Source organism: Vipera berus (genome assembly GCF_964194415.1).
Source record: "Vipera berus genome assembly, chromosome: 1".
Classification (NCBI taxonomy): Eukaryota; Metazoa; Chordata; class Lepidosauria; order Squamata; family Viperidae; genus Vipera; species Vipera berus.
This window is the reverse complement of record NC_138202.1, coordinates 35898585-35914779: the sequence shown is the minus strand read 5'-3', so window position 1 is coordinate 35914779 and position 16195 is coordinate 35898585. Positions and strand designations below refer to the sequence as shown.

At 34.2% G+C, this 16195-nt stretch overlaps 1 protein-coding gene across 3 annotated transcripts in view; it reads left to right on the top strand.

Moving 5' to 3' along the window:
* The window catches only part of WDR20 (WD repeat domain 20), a 57222-nt gene that overhangs the window by 29807 nt on the left and 11220 nt on the right, over positions 1–16195 (top strand). For 2 of the 3 annotated variants that reach the window (XM_081314073.1, XM_081314072.1), the window contains exons 3-4: positions 1198–2478; positions 13935–14069. In XM_081314073.1, coding sequence (XP_081170199.1) covers positions 1198–2478; positions 13935–14069 — 1416 coding nt within the window. Of the gene's footprint in view, positions 1–1197; positions 2479–11568; positions 12894–13934; positions 14070–16195 lie in introns of those variants that run through there. The other variant, XM_081314074.1, reaches the window with a different exon arrangement.

Here is a 16195-nt window from a genome sequence, read left to right as displayed (position 1 = left end):
TTATCTTTTATTCATAACAATTTATAGCAGGGACTCTTGCAGCTTGTATATCAGTTTATCTGCTGGACTACAAATCAAGATTGTCCTCCCCAAAGTTTCAGTTCAGTCTTCTCTTTAACTCACAATCAGCACCAAAAATTGTGGCTCCTGTCGAAGAGAAACTAGCATTGTGGCCACCTACTTACTCATCTACAAATATAGCCTGCTTAGCTCCAGTTGTACAACAAAACACAACACTCTCATGCTGTCTATTCTAAATAAAAAATAATGGAAGAAAAAAAATGCTGAGATGGAATTATTCTAGTTCATGCTTCTCTAAATATTACAACAACTATATAAATTAATCCGAGTTTACCATAACTTGAATAATTCTAAATGGATGGAAGCAGTAATCATTTTAGGATTTTTAATTTTGAAACCTTTTCATAAGGGAAGATGGTTAACGTTAAAATGGTGGGTGGATGATTTTGGAATTATAATTGTATTAGTTTACATTGTTAGATGGTGTGATGTTGTTGCTTTCACAGGTCTGGAATAAACATTTAGCTTTTATAAGTAGATACAAGCATTATGATGGATTGTCCACTGTGACACCTCTTTGTTAAGAACTCCAGAATACACCTATGAAATTTATATCCCAGTTAAAGCAAAATGATACTGTTTTAGAGAAAGAAGCAATTTTGTTATTTTTTAGCTGCCTTCAAAAATTATTAATACCATCTGTTATTTTCTGTGCTCTGTTTCACTTCAATGACTCGAAATGAATAATGACTTGAATATTGTAATATTTTAAAATATCAGAATACTTCAATATTTTAAAATATCAGAAAATCTAGTACATAGGTTCAGAATCTAGGAGGGAAGGGAGGGGAAGGGAAAGGAGGGGAGAGAAGCTTTGCATGTCTAAAATTTCATTTCAGATCAAAAACCCTAAGCCAGAATTTAATAGATTAGTATTTTTTCTTTGAAATATGTGTACTTTCCTGAGCCTGATTTTATACTAAAAACGTTAACAAATCTGTCTAGTTATTATATTCTTATTTCATATTTATAAGAAAAAATATTCTTTTAACTTAATTTCCATACCATTCAAAATCTTAATGAGTTGTCAAGAAGGAATATGTATTTTTGACAAGGAATTAATATTGCGTGAACAATGCAGAACTGTGATAACTATATTTTTCTTTTGTTTTTCAGAGGCTAATAGACAAGTCCAGAGTAACTTGTGTAAAATGGGTGCCTGGTTCAGAAAGTCTCTTCCTAGTAGCTCATTCCAGTGGCAATATGTACTTATATAATGTAGAACACAACTGTGGTACCACAGCTCCACACTATCAGCTACTTAAACAAGGAGAAAGTTTTGCAGTCCATACGTGCAAAAGCAAATCTACACGAAACCCTTTACTTAAATGGACAGTAGGTGAAGGTGCCCTAAATGAATTTGGTTTTTCTCCAGATGGAAAATTCTTGGCATGTGTAAGTCAAGATGGCTTTCTTCGTGTATTTAACTTTGATTCGGTTGAGTTGCATGGTACAATGAAAAGCTACTTTGGAGGACTGCTGTGTGCATGTTGGAGCCCAGATGGAAAATATATTGTAACAGGTGGAGAAGATGATTTGGTGACTGTCTGGTCTTTTGTGGACTGTCGAGTGATAGCTAGAGGCCATGGACACAAATCATGGGTCAGTGTTGTGGCCTTTGATCCATATACAACCAGTGTAGAAGAAAATGATCCAATGGAATTCAGCGGCAGTGATGAGGACTTCCAAGACCTCCTCCATTTTGGACGAGATCGAGCAAATAGTACGCAGTCAAGATTATCAAAAAGGAACTCTACAGAGAGTCGCCCTGTAAGTGTAACATACAGGTTTGGTTCAGTAGGTCAGGACACACAGCTATGTTTATGGGATCTAACAGAAGACATCCTCTTCCCACACCTGCCCCTCTCAAGAGCAAGGACACATACAAATGTCATGACTGCCACAAGTCCCCCCACAGGAAGTGGTGGAGCTAACCCAGGAAGTAATGGAAATAGCATCACAACACCTGGAAACTCTGTACCCCCTCCTCTTCCACGTTCCAATAGCCTTCCACATTCTGCAGTTTCCAATTCTGGCAGCAAAAGCAGTGTCATGGATGGTGCCATTGCCTCTGGTGTTAGTAAGTTTGCAACCTTATCATTACATGACCGGAAGGAAAAACACCATGAAAAAGATCATAAGCGAAATCATAGTATGGGACATATATCTAGTAAGAGCAGTGACAAACTGAATCTAGTTACTAAAACCAAAACAGACCCAGCAAAAACTTTGGGAACGCCTCTGTGTCCCAGAATGGAAGATGTTCCTTTGTTAGAGCCTCTTATCTGTAAAAAGATAGCACATGAAAGACTGACTGTGTTAATTTTTCTTGAAGACTGTATAGTCACTGCTTGTCAGGAGGGATTTATTTGCACATGGGCAAGGCCTGGTAAAGTGGTAAGTTTTAATCCTTAATGCTGCATCAAAGAAATAGAACTTGAATAGGTAGTTTTTTTCTCAAAACATAAGTGAATGTTGAGCATAAACAATCTTTACGCTTAATGTAAAAATTATTTCCTCAGAGCCATACTTTTCGATACTGCATGCTGCATTTCTGAACAATTTGAAGTGTCTGGCCTAGGTGAAGTCCTTTTGGAATACTGTTGCCTTTCAGCTAGAGATGTGTATCCAAAGTGTCAGTGATAGGTTTCTTATATTTTCAAAAGTATTTTTATATAACATAATTGAAACAAATCTAAATTAATTACTGAGGGTAAAGTTGCAAGGGCATTCAGGAATATAGGTTACCTAGGCTGTAATTTAATCTATGACATTTTGGACAGCTGAATTTCAAACAGTTAACTGATGGGAGTCAATAAACAATATATTCTCACCTTTTTTGAAAGCTATTCATAGTGATGGGTTTTTAATTCTTCAGTGATCAGGATAATTTGTAGTGTCTCCATTTAAAATTTGAATAAACTGATATTAAATATACATTGCAATATTCTGACTTTTAATATCAATCTTCAAGCATTTGTGTGTAAGATCACAAAAGTCCCTTAGCAGAATGTATCCCCATCCCATAATTTTCCTTGTCACTTCAGGTTATTTTCATGTTAACAGTATTTTTAACTCATGCATTGTTCATTAAATCCATAGGCTTAAATCTGGCAGTGGTAATCTTTTATTTCATATTTAACAAAATTAGCTATTTAAATTTTTAGCACTTTATGCTGATAAAGGTTGACGTCAATGTTTATTGGCAATTTGAAGGCTGTAGCTAAGATTTAAAAAAAAAACTTGAGGTGATTTCTGTGCACTCACTTGGCCATCCTGGGCTCAGCCTCCACATAAGGCTTTGGGGAAATCTTTTATATAGTCCAACACAATAGAGTTGGAGCTAGAATCTGAACTAGCACAATGTCATTTGTTATTGGGCAAACTAGAAAAAATGGTGTCCAAAATGGCTGATGGTTGACCTTTTTTGGAGATGTAGAATGGGGCACTTTTAAAACATCTTCCAGAGAATAAGCCATGAAGTACTTGACAGTTGTCAATTCCTGGAGTGAGCAGACTTCAGAAAATTATGACAAGTAAAAGTTCTTCCAATAGAAATCAAAGCCTATTGGGACTTACAGTTTCATTATTGTTTTGAAATGTGTAATAAAATTTTATTCAAATGTTAAATTCACAACAAACACGCTCTGATATGTGGTCTTTCCTGTATGCCTTATCTTGGATAGACAATCTAAAAATATGACATTATTTTCATGTGGGTGGGACAAGCAAACTATGAGGATAAAATCTCAGACTTTACTCATTTCCGTTAAGATAATTTCCATCTTAGTTTATGCAGGGGCCAAAGAAAGCTGATAGTGATTTTGCAGATGCATGTCGATGAAGTGGGAAAGTATTTCCCTTCTGTTTAATGTACCAGAGATTCCAAAGTAATTTAACACTGGCTCTTAGGTTGCTTCCATTTTTATTAGGTTGAGATTCTTAAAGGAGCTGAAGTGAACTAATGAGTACAACTTGCATATAGCAACAATTTAATTTGAAGGACATTTCAAATATTTCAGAGATAGAGTATGCAGTATCAAAAGCTAGGATTTCTATATTTGGCAAATGCAGAAATCTTAAAGGTAAGTTTCATGCTGATAGTATTCATGAGGTCTCTGAAAACTAATATTGCACACTGTTGTAAATGCCATTTTATTTAGGATGCGTTTACTTAGGATGGGTTTCTTATTGCTGTTGTTATTCTTTATTTTGCAGTTGGTGAGCTTACTTAGCTGGCCTAAACTAGCAAATTAGGTGATATGTTTACAGGGTTCTGGCCAGGGTGGTCATTGTAACAGAAACCTTGCTTTTTGTTTTATAGGAGAGCACTTAATTAAACTCTATGCCTATTTAATTAATCTTCAAAACAATGGTAACATATTTCTTCCCCTGGGTTAAACACTGCCTACATTTATCTTATCCTAGGTTTATTCCTTTTAGCTTCATTTTAAAGTTTTTAAAGCTGCTGTATTCCTGCACTGTTATTTGTCTACAAGGATCCTAGCATATAGTTTCCACTCATCCATTTTCTGCTGCTAAAATTGTTCTCTGCCTTTGCTAAAAGATTTCAGTTGGATAAAAGAGTCCCAAACCTCTAGGTTGAGGAAGAAGACTCAACCACTTTTGCAGTTTGAATCTTCATTGCTATTGAGCCAACCTTTTCTATCCCACTCCCTCCCCTTTGCCAGACTGGTGCAGTAAGGATAGCAGAAGAACAGATTAGAATATTTATTCATTAGAATAAACTGCTTTGGTCTGGCTGCTCTCTGCCTTGGCTAAAGTATCTAATTATGGTTTCAGTAGCATGGACCCATAGGTTAGAAAGAAACACTGTCAGATTGGAGTAAGAAGATTTACACTACAGCCTTAGGTTTTCTTACTCTGCATGTTTTCAGCTTCCTCATGTCCCTTTTAAAAATACAGTTTAGACACATGTTAACATGTGACGTATTGTGTTCAATACAAATACACAGGTCATGTTGCACATAAAAGCAACATTTTAGAACTGCTGATTTATGGGAAAGCTGCCTATTCTACTGGCATGAAAGTTTCTCAGTAATGCTTTGTAAAAAAAAATACATTGCATCACTCAGAAAGTTAAGTTGCTCATAAATCTCTTGACCAATTCCTTGCTTGTTAGTCTGGTAGAGACAGCAAGAAAGTTCTTGGATTTCTTTTGTGATGCTAGTCACACCTAGATTTCTGTTAGGTATTGCCTTCATTCACAGATTTTATCCAACGTGATTAGTAACCACTTGTAATATTCAGGAAACGTGCAGCTATTTATCTTTGAATATTCTTAGTATGATTTGACTAACAATAAAGGTTGAATTGAATGAACTGGCAGCATATACCCTGGCAGAGTAAATGTGTTACCAATTTGTATAATAAAATTCACATTAAATTTACAACATTTGAACCATATTGTACAAGAAAAAAATAGATCTAAATTATCGAACATTTTCCAATAAGCAGCAACTGTAGTACAGCATCATTATTTAACTTAGTTCTGTGCTAAAACATTGTACAGATATTTTGTGATGCTCTATTAGAGTGCGATAAATTCCATTTGAAACTAAATTTTCATTGGCAAAATGGATTTATTGAATGGAAATAAAAAATGCTGTGGAAAGTGCTAGCTATGATTGGCGTAATGCTAGATTTAATTATTTAAACAGGATCTGGGGATACCTTGAAATGTTCTTATATATAATTATTGGGATGAATTAATTATACCAGTAAAAAATTAACCAGTTCCTTCTGTGAAGCCAAAAAAGAGTAATTGCCTCCATGTGGAAATCCAAATTAGAAAGAAAAGAGTCATGCTAAAACATTTCAGAAATGCTTGATCTTTTGGAACTAAGTAATGTACTTGAACAGACCATGTATGTTTCCCTTCCATCACTTTAAAGCTACTAAAAAATAACTGCTGGCCTGCTTATGTTGAAAGAAAGAAAACCAGCTAATTTATTGTCACATAACTTGTATAAAGTTTAAAAGCAAGATTTTTCCCTGCATTTATGAAATCTGTATACATGAATTTGTTAAGACTGACACGTTAGGTTATACTGTACAAAATTGTAATGATATAGTGAAAATCAACAGTAAATTCATATGTATTTTCTTTATAAACGTCCATCTGATTTCTTGGCAATTTAAATAAATTTCATAAGAGCCTTTCTAACATAAATTGTTAAACTAAATTGACTGTTGCAATAATAATGAAGCTTTAATAAGTATTGTTCATATATTTATAATTTTTAAAAATCATGTTTGTTTCATACTGCTTATTTTTTAGCATTTTATGTCACTGTTTCAGCTGAAGAACCCTACTAAATACTTGACGTTACAACTTACCGGGGTTGTCCTCTGTATACTGACATTAAATAAAAAATGAGACTGAATTGTAAAATATAGTTAACTTTCAGTAGTGCTTCTCATGCCTGAAGTTGCAATGTTGTTTTGCCACAGCTGATACTTCACTAAATGCAACAGGCAGCTTTCTGAAAAACTGGCCACTGTAACTGCTGCTTCTGTAACTGCGGTTTTTATAAATGAGCCTAAATGAATGATACAATCTCTTGAGTATTTCATACCCATCTCAAATGTTGGTTTAAGAGTTCTTTTATCATACTGATATAAGTATATCCTGTTCAGTTATTATTAATTGAAGGTGCATCTGATACGTTGGTATTTCCAATTTGAATGACAGAACTATAGGGTGAAGAAGGTTATCTAAATCTTATAAAGAGCTATTGAAATGAAAAAAAATATGATATCTTCTGGATTCTATAGGAGCTCTTTTATTTATCAACTGTATTAGTTAAATACTATGAGTTGCTTATCAGAATTAGGTGCATAAACAGGCATTCCAAAACTTAATTTGGCGGAATCCTAAGTATATGTATCAATTTTCATATAGATTGCTGATATTGCTAAGTGTTGCTGACCCAATTTTAATTTTAGTTGGATTGTTTTAATCATTTTGGAAACTAAGGTGTGTTTTCAAGGTGGTACTTTCAAAATGAAGTTCCAAAGCACATCCCCCCCTCAAGTCGTTCATGTAACACATTCACTTTACTAATAATTTATTCTTCACTATTGTGTTACAGTATAAATACTACAAGGCACTATTTAAAACTCACAGGTGAATAAAACAATTTCTTCCTGCTGACACAGAAAACCCAACACTAGATGATACATTGTTTTAGCTTGTCACAATAGTAAAATTTATCTTGTGCCTAAATTCTAATTACATCTTTCATATGTAAGTCCATAGGGATGGTTTATGAAGATTATTTAGATTAATATTAAAATAGATTGGTCTTGTGTTTTGAAAATTAAGAAAGCCATAGAGCTTTCAGGGGTGACAAGGAATTGGGAAAAATGCAATAAGCTTTGTAAATACTGTAACTGCCCTTGGGAGTATGCTACATTTTCCTAAATTAAATGCTATGTTGTGATACCCTGCGTGTAGAGATAAATTGTACGTACCATATAGGTGCAATTGCTGTGATATAAAAGACAGGTCTAGTCATATGGGATTAGACCTTCTTTTAAAAGTGACCCAACAGTTACCCAACTTATGAATTAAATACATGCAGTTAAACACTTTTAGGGGTGGAATTTTCATGCAGAACCTGATGTTTTGTTTGACATTAAACAAAAGAATCCCCTAATTTTAGAGCAAATTAATCTTATTCTTTTGTTCTTATATGTTGTCAGACTTCTTCTATGTCCTTATTTGTGTGCGTAGGGAGCGACCCATCTATTCGCATAATCTTTTGTCTAAATCTTGCTTCTTCAAGTGGAATATTTATTTGACCAAGAAAAATTACCTGACTTATTCATGGCACTGCATGCATGCTTTTACTTGTTAATCAATTTATACTTGGTTTTTAAAAATATACTTGATTTAAAAAAACAATACTATTGAATTGCATTCTTTTTATGAAGATAAATTATGCAAAGTGGTTTGATAAAGAAGCATATGTGAAAAAATAGATTCAGAAAATATTTGTTACCTCTTAAAATTAGTTCCATCCTTAAGAGAACGTGCTATGTCCTACTAATTCCCTTTGTTAGAGAAATAAGCATCTTACTTTCCCTCTTCCATGCATAAAAGTGAAGTCACTTAACAAGAGAAAGTTGTACTAATGAAAAGTATTTATTTATGTTCCTCCTGGTAAGGATCTCAAAAACATTTTAGTATATTTAGCATGCACAGTAAATACTAAATGCATTTCTGATCTGTATTGTAAGCATGCCAGCCCACTGTATGCTCAGTTACTGCCCACTTATCTGTACCAGGAAATGCTCAGCTGAAAAAAAAATGAAGCTTACTTTAGCTGAAGTGGTTATCAAGGAGAATGTGATGATTCACATTTCTGTATTGTTGCTCCTTTTTCAGTTAGTTGGGGGGGGGAGGTATTTTTAAATACTGACGGATTTGTTTAATTTTCCAAGGTAGATATTTTTCCAGAATCATAAGAAAGAGTCCAGTAAGAGTTTAGTTAACCAACTCAAAACATTTTTAATTTCAAAATTGCCAGCTCCAGTCCTTTGTTGAAGTTCTGTGTACAACTTTGAAGACTAATTCATGTTCCCACAATAGAAATGTTTATAAGGAGGTTGAATCTTTGATGTTGAGTTATAATTCTAAATAGAGATAGTTGGAACTTCTTATCAAGATTGCTGTTATAAATTATGATGAGTATCCAGAATGCTATTCCTGTTTCAGATTTCTTTGAGAATACAGTCACTCCTTGTTTAGCACTGCTTCATTTAGCAAGCTTTCACAAATGGTAGTGGTGATAGTAACTTCTTTTAAAAAAAGTTATTTTCTGACCAGTTACCACCAATTTTCTGTGCCTGACAATGCCAGAATAAGAGTAATGCCTGGCATTGCAGCACAAGAGAACTTTATTTAAATAAAATGGCAGCATCCTGTAATAGTTGCAGCATCTTCATTGTCAATCAAATGGTTTACTTAACCATTTTGCTTCTAATTTAGAGACCAAATTGCAGTCACTAAACAAGGAGAAAGATCTGTTGGTCGCTGAATGGTGAATATGTTTGAAACAACAAATCTAAAACTGACGTTCAGATATTTTTCTGATTTTTCATGGATCTGTGTTTCAGCTGAATTGAACTAAAATTTCTTCTGGTTTGTTTGGAACTTCTTAATGATCTTTTAAATTTGTTTTTAAATATGTTTTACAATAAATAACTGTGACAAACATAAGATTTTAAACCTAAGTAAACAAAAAAAATCATCGGTATTTGCACAGCTTTGCATTCAAAATACGTTTAGACATTTTTAAACTAGGGAAAGGGAAACTAGGAAGTTATTTGCAGAAACAGGTTATGGAATTGAAATTTATTTTTGTCACTTGTCACCATTTTGATTACTTTATGAGCATGTGCGTTTTAGAATAACAAGGATCCTGCTGTTTGTTATACTTATTAAAGTTCTGAAATAAGTTTTAAGTAACTTAAAAATGCACTGCAAATGAAGTAGAATATTAAATTGCTCTTGGTTAGAGATTAAACGTGTCTTATTTGAGAAAATAGGGAAATAATACAATTGTTATTATATCTGAGATAAGGTTTGGAGATAAATTCCTTAATTGTACAGTAATTGCTTACTTCTCAGAAGACTCAATTGTCTGTTAGCACTGATTTTACTTTGGGGAGGGAGCTTGGAGAAGTTGGTGTCATGAAATTACTTAGATCAGGTTAACAAACAAGAGATTGCATCTGATTTCACATTTGCTTATTTTTCATTTCTCCTGTGGAATTCTTGTTCATGCTATACTTTAGGGTTTGTTCTTACTGAGACCTTTTCCCGAGTTTAAACATCAGTACTGTATTGAGACTAAAGTTCCATGCTAAATTTCTGTTTGATTTGTATTGTATACTACAAAGAATATCTAGCAAAATAATTATTTACTTCTGGCCTTAAAACATATAGGGTGTACTCTAAATCAGTTTATCTTTTTTTGCTGGCCTCTACCAGAATTAGCATTTTAGCTAAAACAGGTGCTAGATCTTTGGTGTATGAAAGTGTTGAAACAGATTCTGTTGGCTTACCTTGTTTAGGGCAAGTGTTCATTGTAGAACTTACTGGGTTCAAAAACATGCTTGTTTCTTAACATTTTATCATTACTAGGAGAAAGTGAGAAAGAGCTCCTGTAGATTCCAAAGATGTAATTAATTCTATATTAGAAGTGGACTTTAAACTTGAGTGTGACCAACTGTAGCTGTCTGTTACAAATAAAGAAAAATATCTGGAAAGTCTGTATTTTAGATTATGAAGGATTCCTACCCACCATCCACAAACATTTAAAGCTTTTATTGATGTTATACTGTATGTAGATCTGTGAAATGTCAGAGGCTTGTGTGCATATCAGAATTTATCTCTTGCTCATAATTTTAAACCTTGGTTGTCAACTTCAGAAATCCGTTTCTGATCACAAAATTGATGGCTTATTAAGCCATAAAAAGACAAAATCAATTGTCAGAAGAAAATATGACGTTAGTTGCTTAAAAATTAGTGGACTGCAACTACAGTTCACATCAAATTTGGGGCAGAGTTGCTCATTATGTTTCATTCATAGAGGGGCATTCTTCACTAAAATGGCTCATATCCTTGAGATTTTCCATATAATGGCTGAATAAATTACATATCTGCTGAAGAAAAACAGAGCATCTGTCAGGTGAACAAACAGCCAGAAATGTTTACCTTCTTCATCTAACCAAAAAATTAAATAGATTAAAGCATCTGTTTCTCTCCAAAGAGTACATAAATTGGCTGAAAATCTTCAAATTGCTATTTCAGGCATCAGATTGGAAACCCATTAATAAAAATCTCAGTCTGGTAAAAATTACTTATGAGTAATTGTATTTTATGGGTACAAACTATAAACTGCAAGGAGTATAAATAATCTGAAAGGCAAATTACATCAACAAATAACTATTTTTCCCCAGCAAAAGGCTCATAATGCAGACACATTTGTAGTTCATTTCCTTTTCTTAACATTGTTAAGATAAGTCCATAAGAGAAACTTATTTTGTGCATATTTATCACATTTTCTGCATAAAGAAACCCAAGTGTTCTATGATTCTGATAAACTCAATATCTGATATGGCATGAAATCTCTTTTAAGAGTTTCCTGTGAGATGTATGAGAATATTTCTGAAGCCAGATTTGGAAAACTTGCAGCAGTGTTCTTTTCATGATGCTGTAAGACTTCTTGCTTGTCATACCAGACTACAACTTGTTATTACCTTGATCTTCATTTCATGTCCTAAATCTTTTGTTATATCCAAATAGAGTTATTCACTAACATTTTTGAACAATATGATCTAAAATTATAAATTGAGTATGCAAATATTCTGCAAGAAAAATCTGCAAACATAAGTGTTTAGCAAAGTAAATGTTGGAATCTCTTGCTGGATTAATGTAAACTGCTTTGTTTGCAGGGTGTTTTGCCATCCCAAAACCAGGCCAATTCTCCAAGTGGAACTGTAGTATAGCCATCACACTCCTCCTAGCAAACCTTTGAACACAGAACAAGAAGTAATGACAATGGAACCAGGAGCTGCTGTTCAGCCAGAGAGCATCACAAATTCTTAAAAGGCAGAGTGTTATGTGAATCACATAGTGTTTTACAAAATAATTCTGTAATGAGTTATATTTTTACATCTAATACTTTGAGGCTGCTCACCTAAGGAAGAATTTTGCTTAAAATGCTTCTTTTGGTGCTATAATTAAAAATAGCAATTGCTTTATATTTCTCAGTGTAATTTAATCACATACCTAAATCCACACACATCCACACGTGTAAAATAAAATATTTCTTAAATCCAAGTAAGTTTAATGGTGTTATAAATTAGAATATTACTGTTGAGTTTTTTCTTTGCACTGCTTTTTTAAAAATCGGAAATGGTTAACCTGAAAAGCTCTCATGGGAAATTAAAGTCATTACTTTCTGGCTTCACAAATGTAATTCAGGAAGATGGATGCTACATTCATAGGTTTTTCTAAAAAGATTGTTTGCACTTAAATAGCATAATGCTAGTGGATAATTAATTTTAAATTGGGTGTTTGGGCACCCTCTAAAGTTATGTTATAAAGAAACAAATCCTTTGTATCAAACATTTTATTTTAATAATGTTTCAACTACAGTCAATCTGTATTATATATGTAAATAATGTAATTCAGTGATTGGGGAAATCATTATACTAGTAATTTTAATCATTTAAGGAAGTGGTATTTCTAATTCAGAAAATACATATTATTAAACTATCTTGAATATGCAGTTTTGTTTACTTTCTGTTTAAATCACCTTTGATGTAACTTTTTGAATGTAATATTTTTGGTATGATATGATTTAAATTCTTGTAGATGATGTTATTTCTGAAAAACACTCAGGTCAGACTTAGGAGATATTGAATTGGGCTTTTGTTAGTAGGTGTTATTTTCCTGCACTTTATTCTAAATGGATGTTCCTCAGTATGGTTTAGAACACTACAAAGTTCTTAAGCCTAGTTTTTAAAATATATGTTAATTAACAGTGGTAGTCACCATTTTCATGCATTGGGACACTATAATTTAATATCTGTTAATGTGATTAGAAACACTAAAATGTTTGTTTAAAATTATTGTAACAACAATAGGTTGCCACTGTAGAATATGTGCCAAAGTACATAGTTCTCCTGTTTCAATTAAAAATGGATGCCTTGTTGGAGGATAAATATGAGAGTCTACATAATTAAACTGCTGCTTGGTTAGTTACTATTAAACTAATTTTAAACACACTGAAATCTGAAGAATCCCCTTTAGTTTTTTTTTCTTGAAGAAAATGCTGTCTGCTTGATACTAGAATTATGCAGCTCAGGATTCCTCTCTGAAAATTAGATCAAGAGGCAGAAATTCCCAGATTCTTGTCAAAATTGTATCAGCATTTCAGCCATTATGAGGCAAACCCTGCCCTTTTCTTGTAGGTCTGCAGCCTCAGGATGCACATAGAAAAAGAAGCAGAGCTTTCATTGCAACCATTCAGTGCTGCTTTCTTCATATCCTTCCTCCCACCCCTGCCAGCTCTGTCAAAAGCCCTGGTGTTGGGGGTGGGTTTCTTGGACTGATTATTTGATGGCAGTTCTGAAGCAGAACTGGGGAAGGAAATAGCTTTTTGAATTGTGGTTGCAACGTAGTCTCCTCACTTTCTGGATATGGAAAGAAAATGCTGAGTGCTAAAGGCTACAATTCACAGAACACGTTTTGATAAATAATGTTCTATTTCAAGGTTGTAGATTTTATGTATATGAATGTTTGTGCAGATAATCTTGCTATTTGCTGGATTTCCAGTGTTCAATATTTTTAACACTGCCCCTTACACTCTTTGAAACAGAGTTTCAGTAGTATCTGCAATACATTACCATCCATTTCACTACATATAAGCCCTTTGACATACTCCAAAGTGCTTTGGGGCTTATAGTAAACACTTTTAAAATCAGTTCGAAATAACTAAATAGTGCTAGGCTATTTTTGACTGCATAATACAAACTGCTAGCGAAAGCACAGAATAAAAGTGCCATTTTAACTACTGTGCATTGGCAGGTTTAAGATCTTAGGCAAGACATTTTTTATGCCTTAAGAACAAATCATAGCTTGCTTCACAGTTTGATAAGCCTTAAACATGAATTATATATTATAATACCTGGATTCACACATCATGCTAAGCCAAAACTACATAAGCCGTATTATGGCTCAGCATAGTGTGTGAACCAGCTGCTTAAAACCCAAAATTTGGATTTAACTGTGAACACAATGTTTCTCTCCACAGAAGGCATTTCATCCTGTGGAGGCAGAACGGGCTGGTTTTGCTGAGTCTGTCTCTGCAAAAATGTATTTGGGGGAGGGCAGTCATCACAGAATTGCTTCTTCCCTTTCTGCTGCTGTGAGCCAACTCTGGAAATCGGTATGTATAATTAAACTTTTAGAAGCAAGAAACACTAAGTGGTTCAACCAAACCATCTTTAGAAATGAAAATAAAAAATAAAAATTCTGTAGTAAAACTGCTGTGGGACCAGAAAGACAAAAAAGGCCTTAAAAACAGTTAATAATCCAGAGATCTAAGGAGCACAAGTGCAGAGTATTATTTTTTTTTGTCTAAACCCATGTCAAGTAATCCCTCCGAAAATTTTTGTGTAGGGAGAGTGGGGAACTCCCTTGACTGTGCTTATTTTTGCCTAGTTCTGAAAAAGCCCTCCCCTTTTGGAAAACAAGTATGAAATTACAAAATAAAATGAAGTAAAATAGTCTAGCTTGTCAAGTATCTGGGTAGACTTCTTGATAGTACTATGTTAAAGTATCAAAAGGCTGAACAGGAACATTTGGAGAAACTTGTCTCTTCTCACTAGGCGTGACACTCTCAAGCAGTTGTGCAAGTCTTTGTGCTACCATTTCTTGATTAGGAAGTTACATGCAGCCATCCTTCTGCTTACCTTTGCAATTATAGAATCTACAAGCATTTAAAAAAATTCCAAAACTGAAATTGACCAACATTCTAATCTTTTTAACTATTTTTAGTGTTTGATCTCATGCAGTTCAAAAGCATTTACACTGTACTGTATTAGAACATATATTAGAATATATGAACAAAAGTTGCCTTATCGTCAAGTGTAAGCATACCTAAAAGTAGTATATGTTCCTAATTTGCCCCTTTTGTTTCCAAATTGTCAAGTAATTTGTCCTCAACATATGTTACTGGCAGATGAATCTCAGACTTAGTATCCAATGAAATACAATGTGCTTCTGATTATGCATATATGTAGAGAATGTGAGAATGTTTTTAATTATTGTTTAAAGGCTAAAATCATAAAGTATATTATACTATCTAATCAGACTTCTTCATATTGGGTGTATTTAGCCTTGTATTGCCTCTTTGGGATATTAGACAAAGCTTTGTCATCACTTGTGGGAGAATGCACCTGACTACAGACGAAATCTCTTTTTGACCACTCTTAAGTGCTCTTAAGAGTAACATCTCCCTATTGGCTATTTGAAGAGAGCTTTCTCTTCTAAAGGAAAATTAGCTGCTTTTCATACAATAAAGGAACAATCTGTAACATTCTTTTAGAAATTTGTAAATTGACTAGAGATTCTACAATATTTCAACTAATCAAATCACAGTGCACTTTATTCAATACTGTAGGTGCCTTGTTTTAAATTACAAGATCCTAGAAAACATTCTAATGTTCTAGATATGACTAAAGCCAGTAGCTGTATGAAATAATGCTTATGCATTATGAACATAAACATTCTTAACGGATACTTTTTCATCCTTGCTTATAGTGTTTAACATGGGTCCACAACCCCCAGGCTGCAGCCCAGTACCATTGCTCGTCCAGAACCAGGCTGTGCAAGCAGTGCATGAGCGCATATGCACAGCTCCAATTGCATGAGCGGTGGATGCTCACACGTGCACGCACAAAAAGCTCCATTTGTGCAAATTGTGGGCACGCCTGCACATCTGCCGTTTGCACAAAACGATCCCCTCTTCCCCTCGCCAGTCCGTCGTGCTGGAAAGGTTGGGAACTGGTGCTTTAATATTTAGATTGAGATCCAGATTAGATTTGAGAATTTTACTCAGAATTTCCTGCTAGAGATTTTTTGGGAGTGGGAGGGAGAATGAATAACAGAGTTGGAAAGGGCCTTGGAGATCTTCTAGTCCAACTCCCTGCTCAAGCAGGAAACCCTATACCATTTCAGACAAATTATTTGTCTTCTTAAATACTTCCAGTGTTGGAGCATCACAACTTCTGAAGGCAAATGGTTCCACTGATTAATTGTTCTGTCAGGAAATTTCTCCTTACTTCTAGGTTGCTTCTCTCCTTGATTAGTTTCCACCCATTGCTTCTTGTCCTACCTTCAAGTGCTTTGGAGAATAGGTTGACCTTCTCTTCCTTGTGGCAACCCATGAGATATTGGAAAACTGCTATCATGTCACTCCTAGTCCTTTTCCTCATATTAGACATACCCAATTCCTGCAACGATTCTTCATATGTTTTAGCCTCCAGTCCCCTAATCAACTTCGTTGCTCTT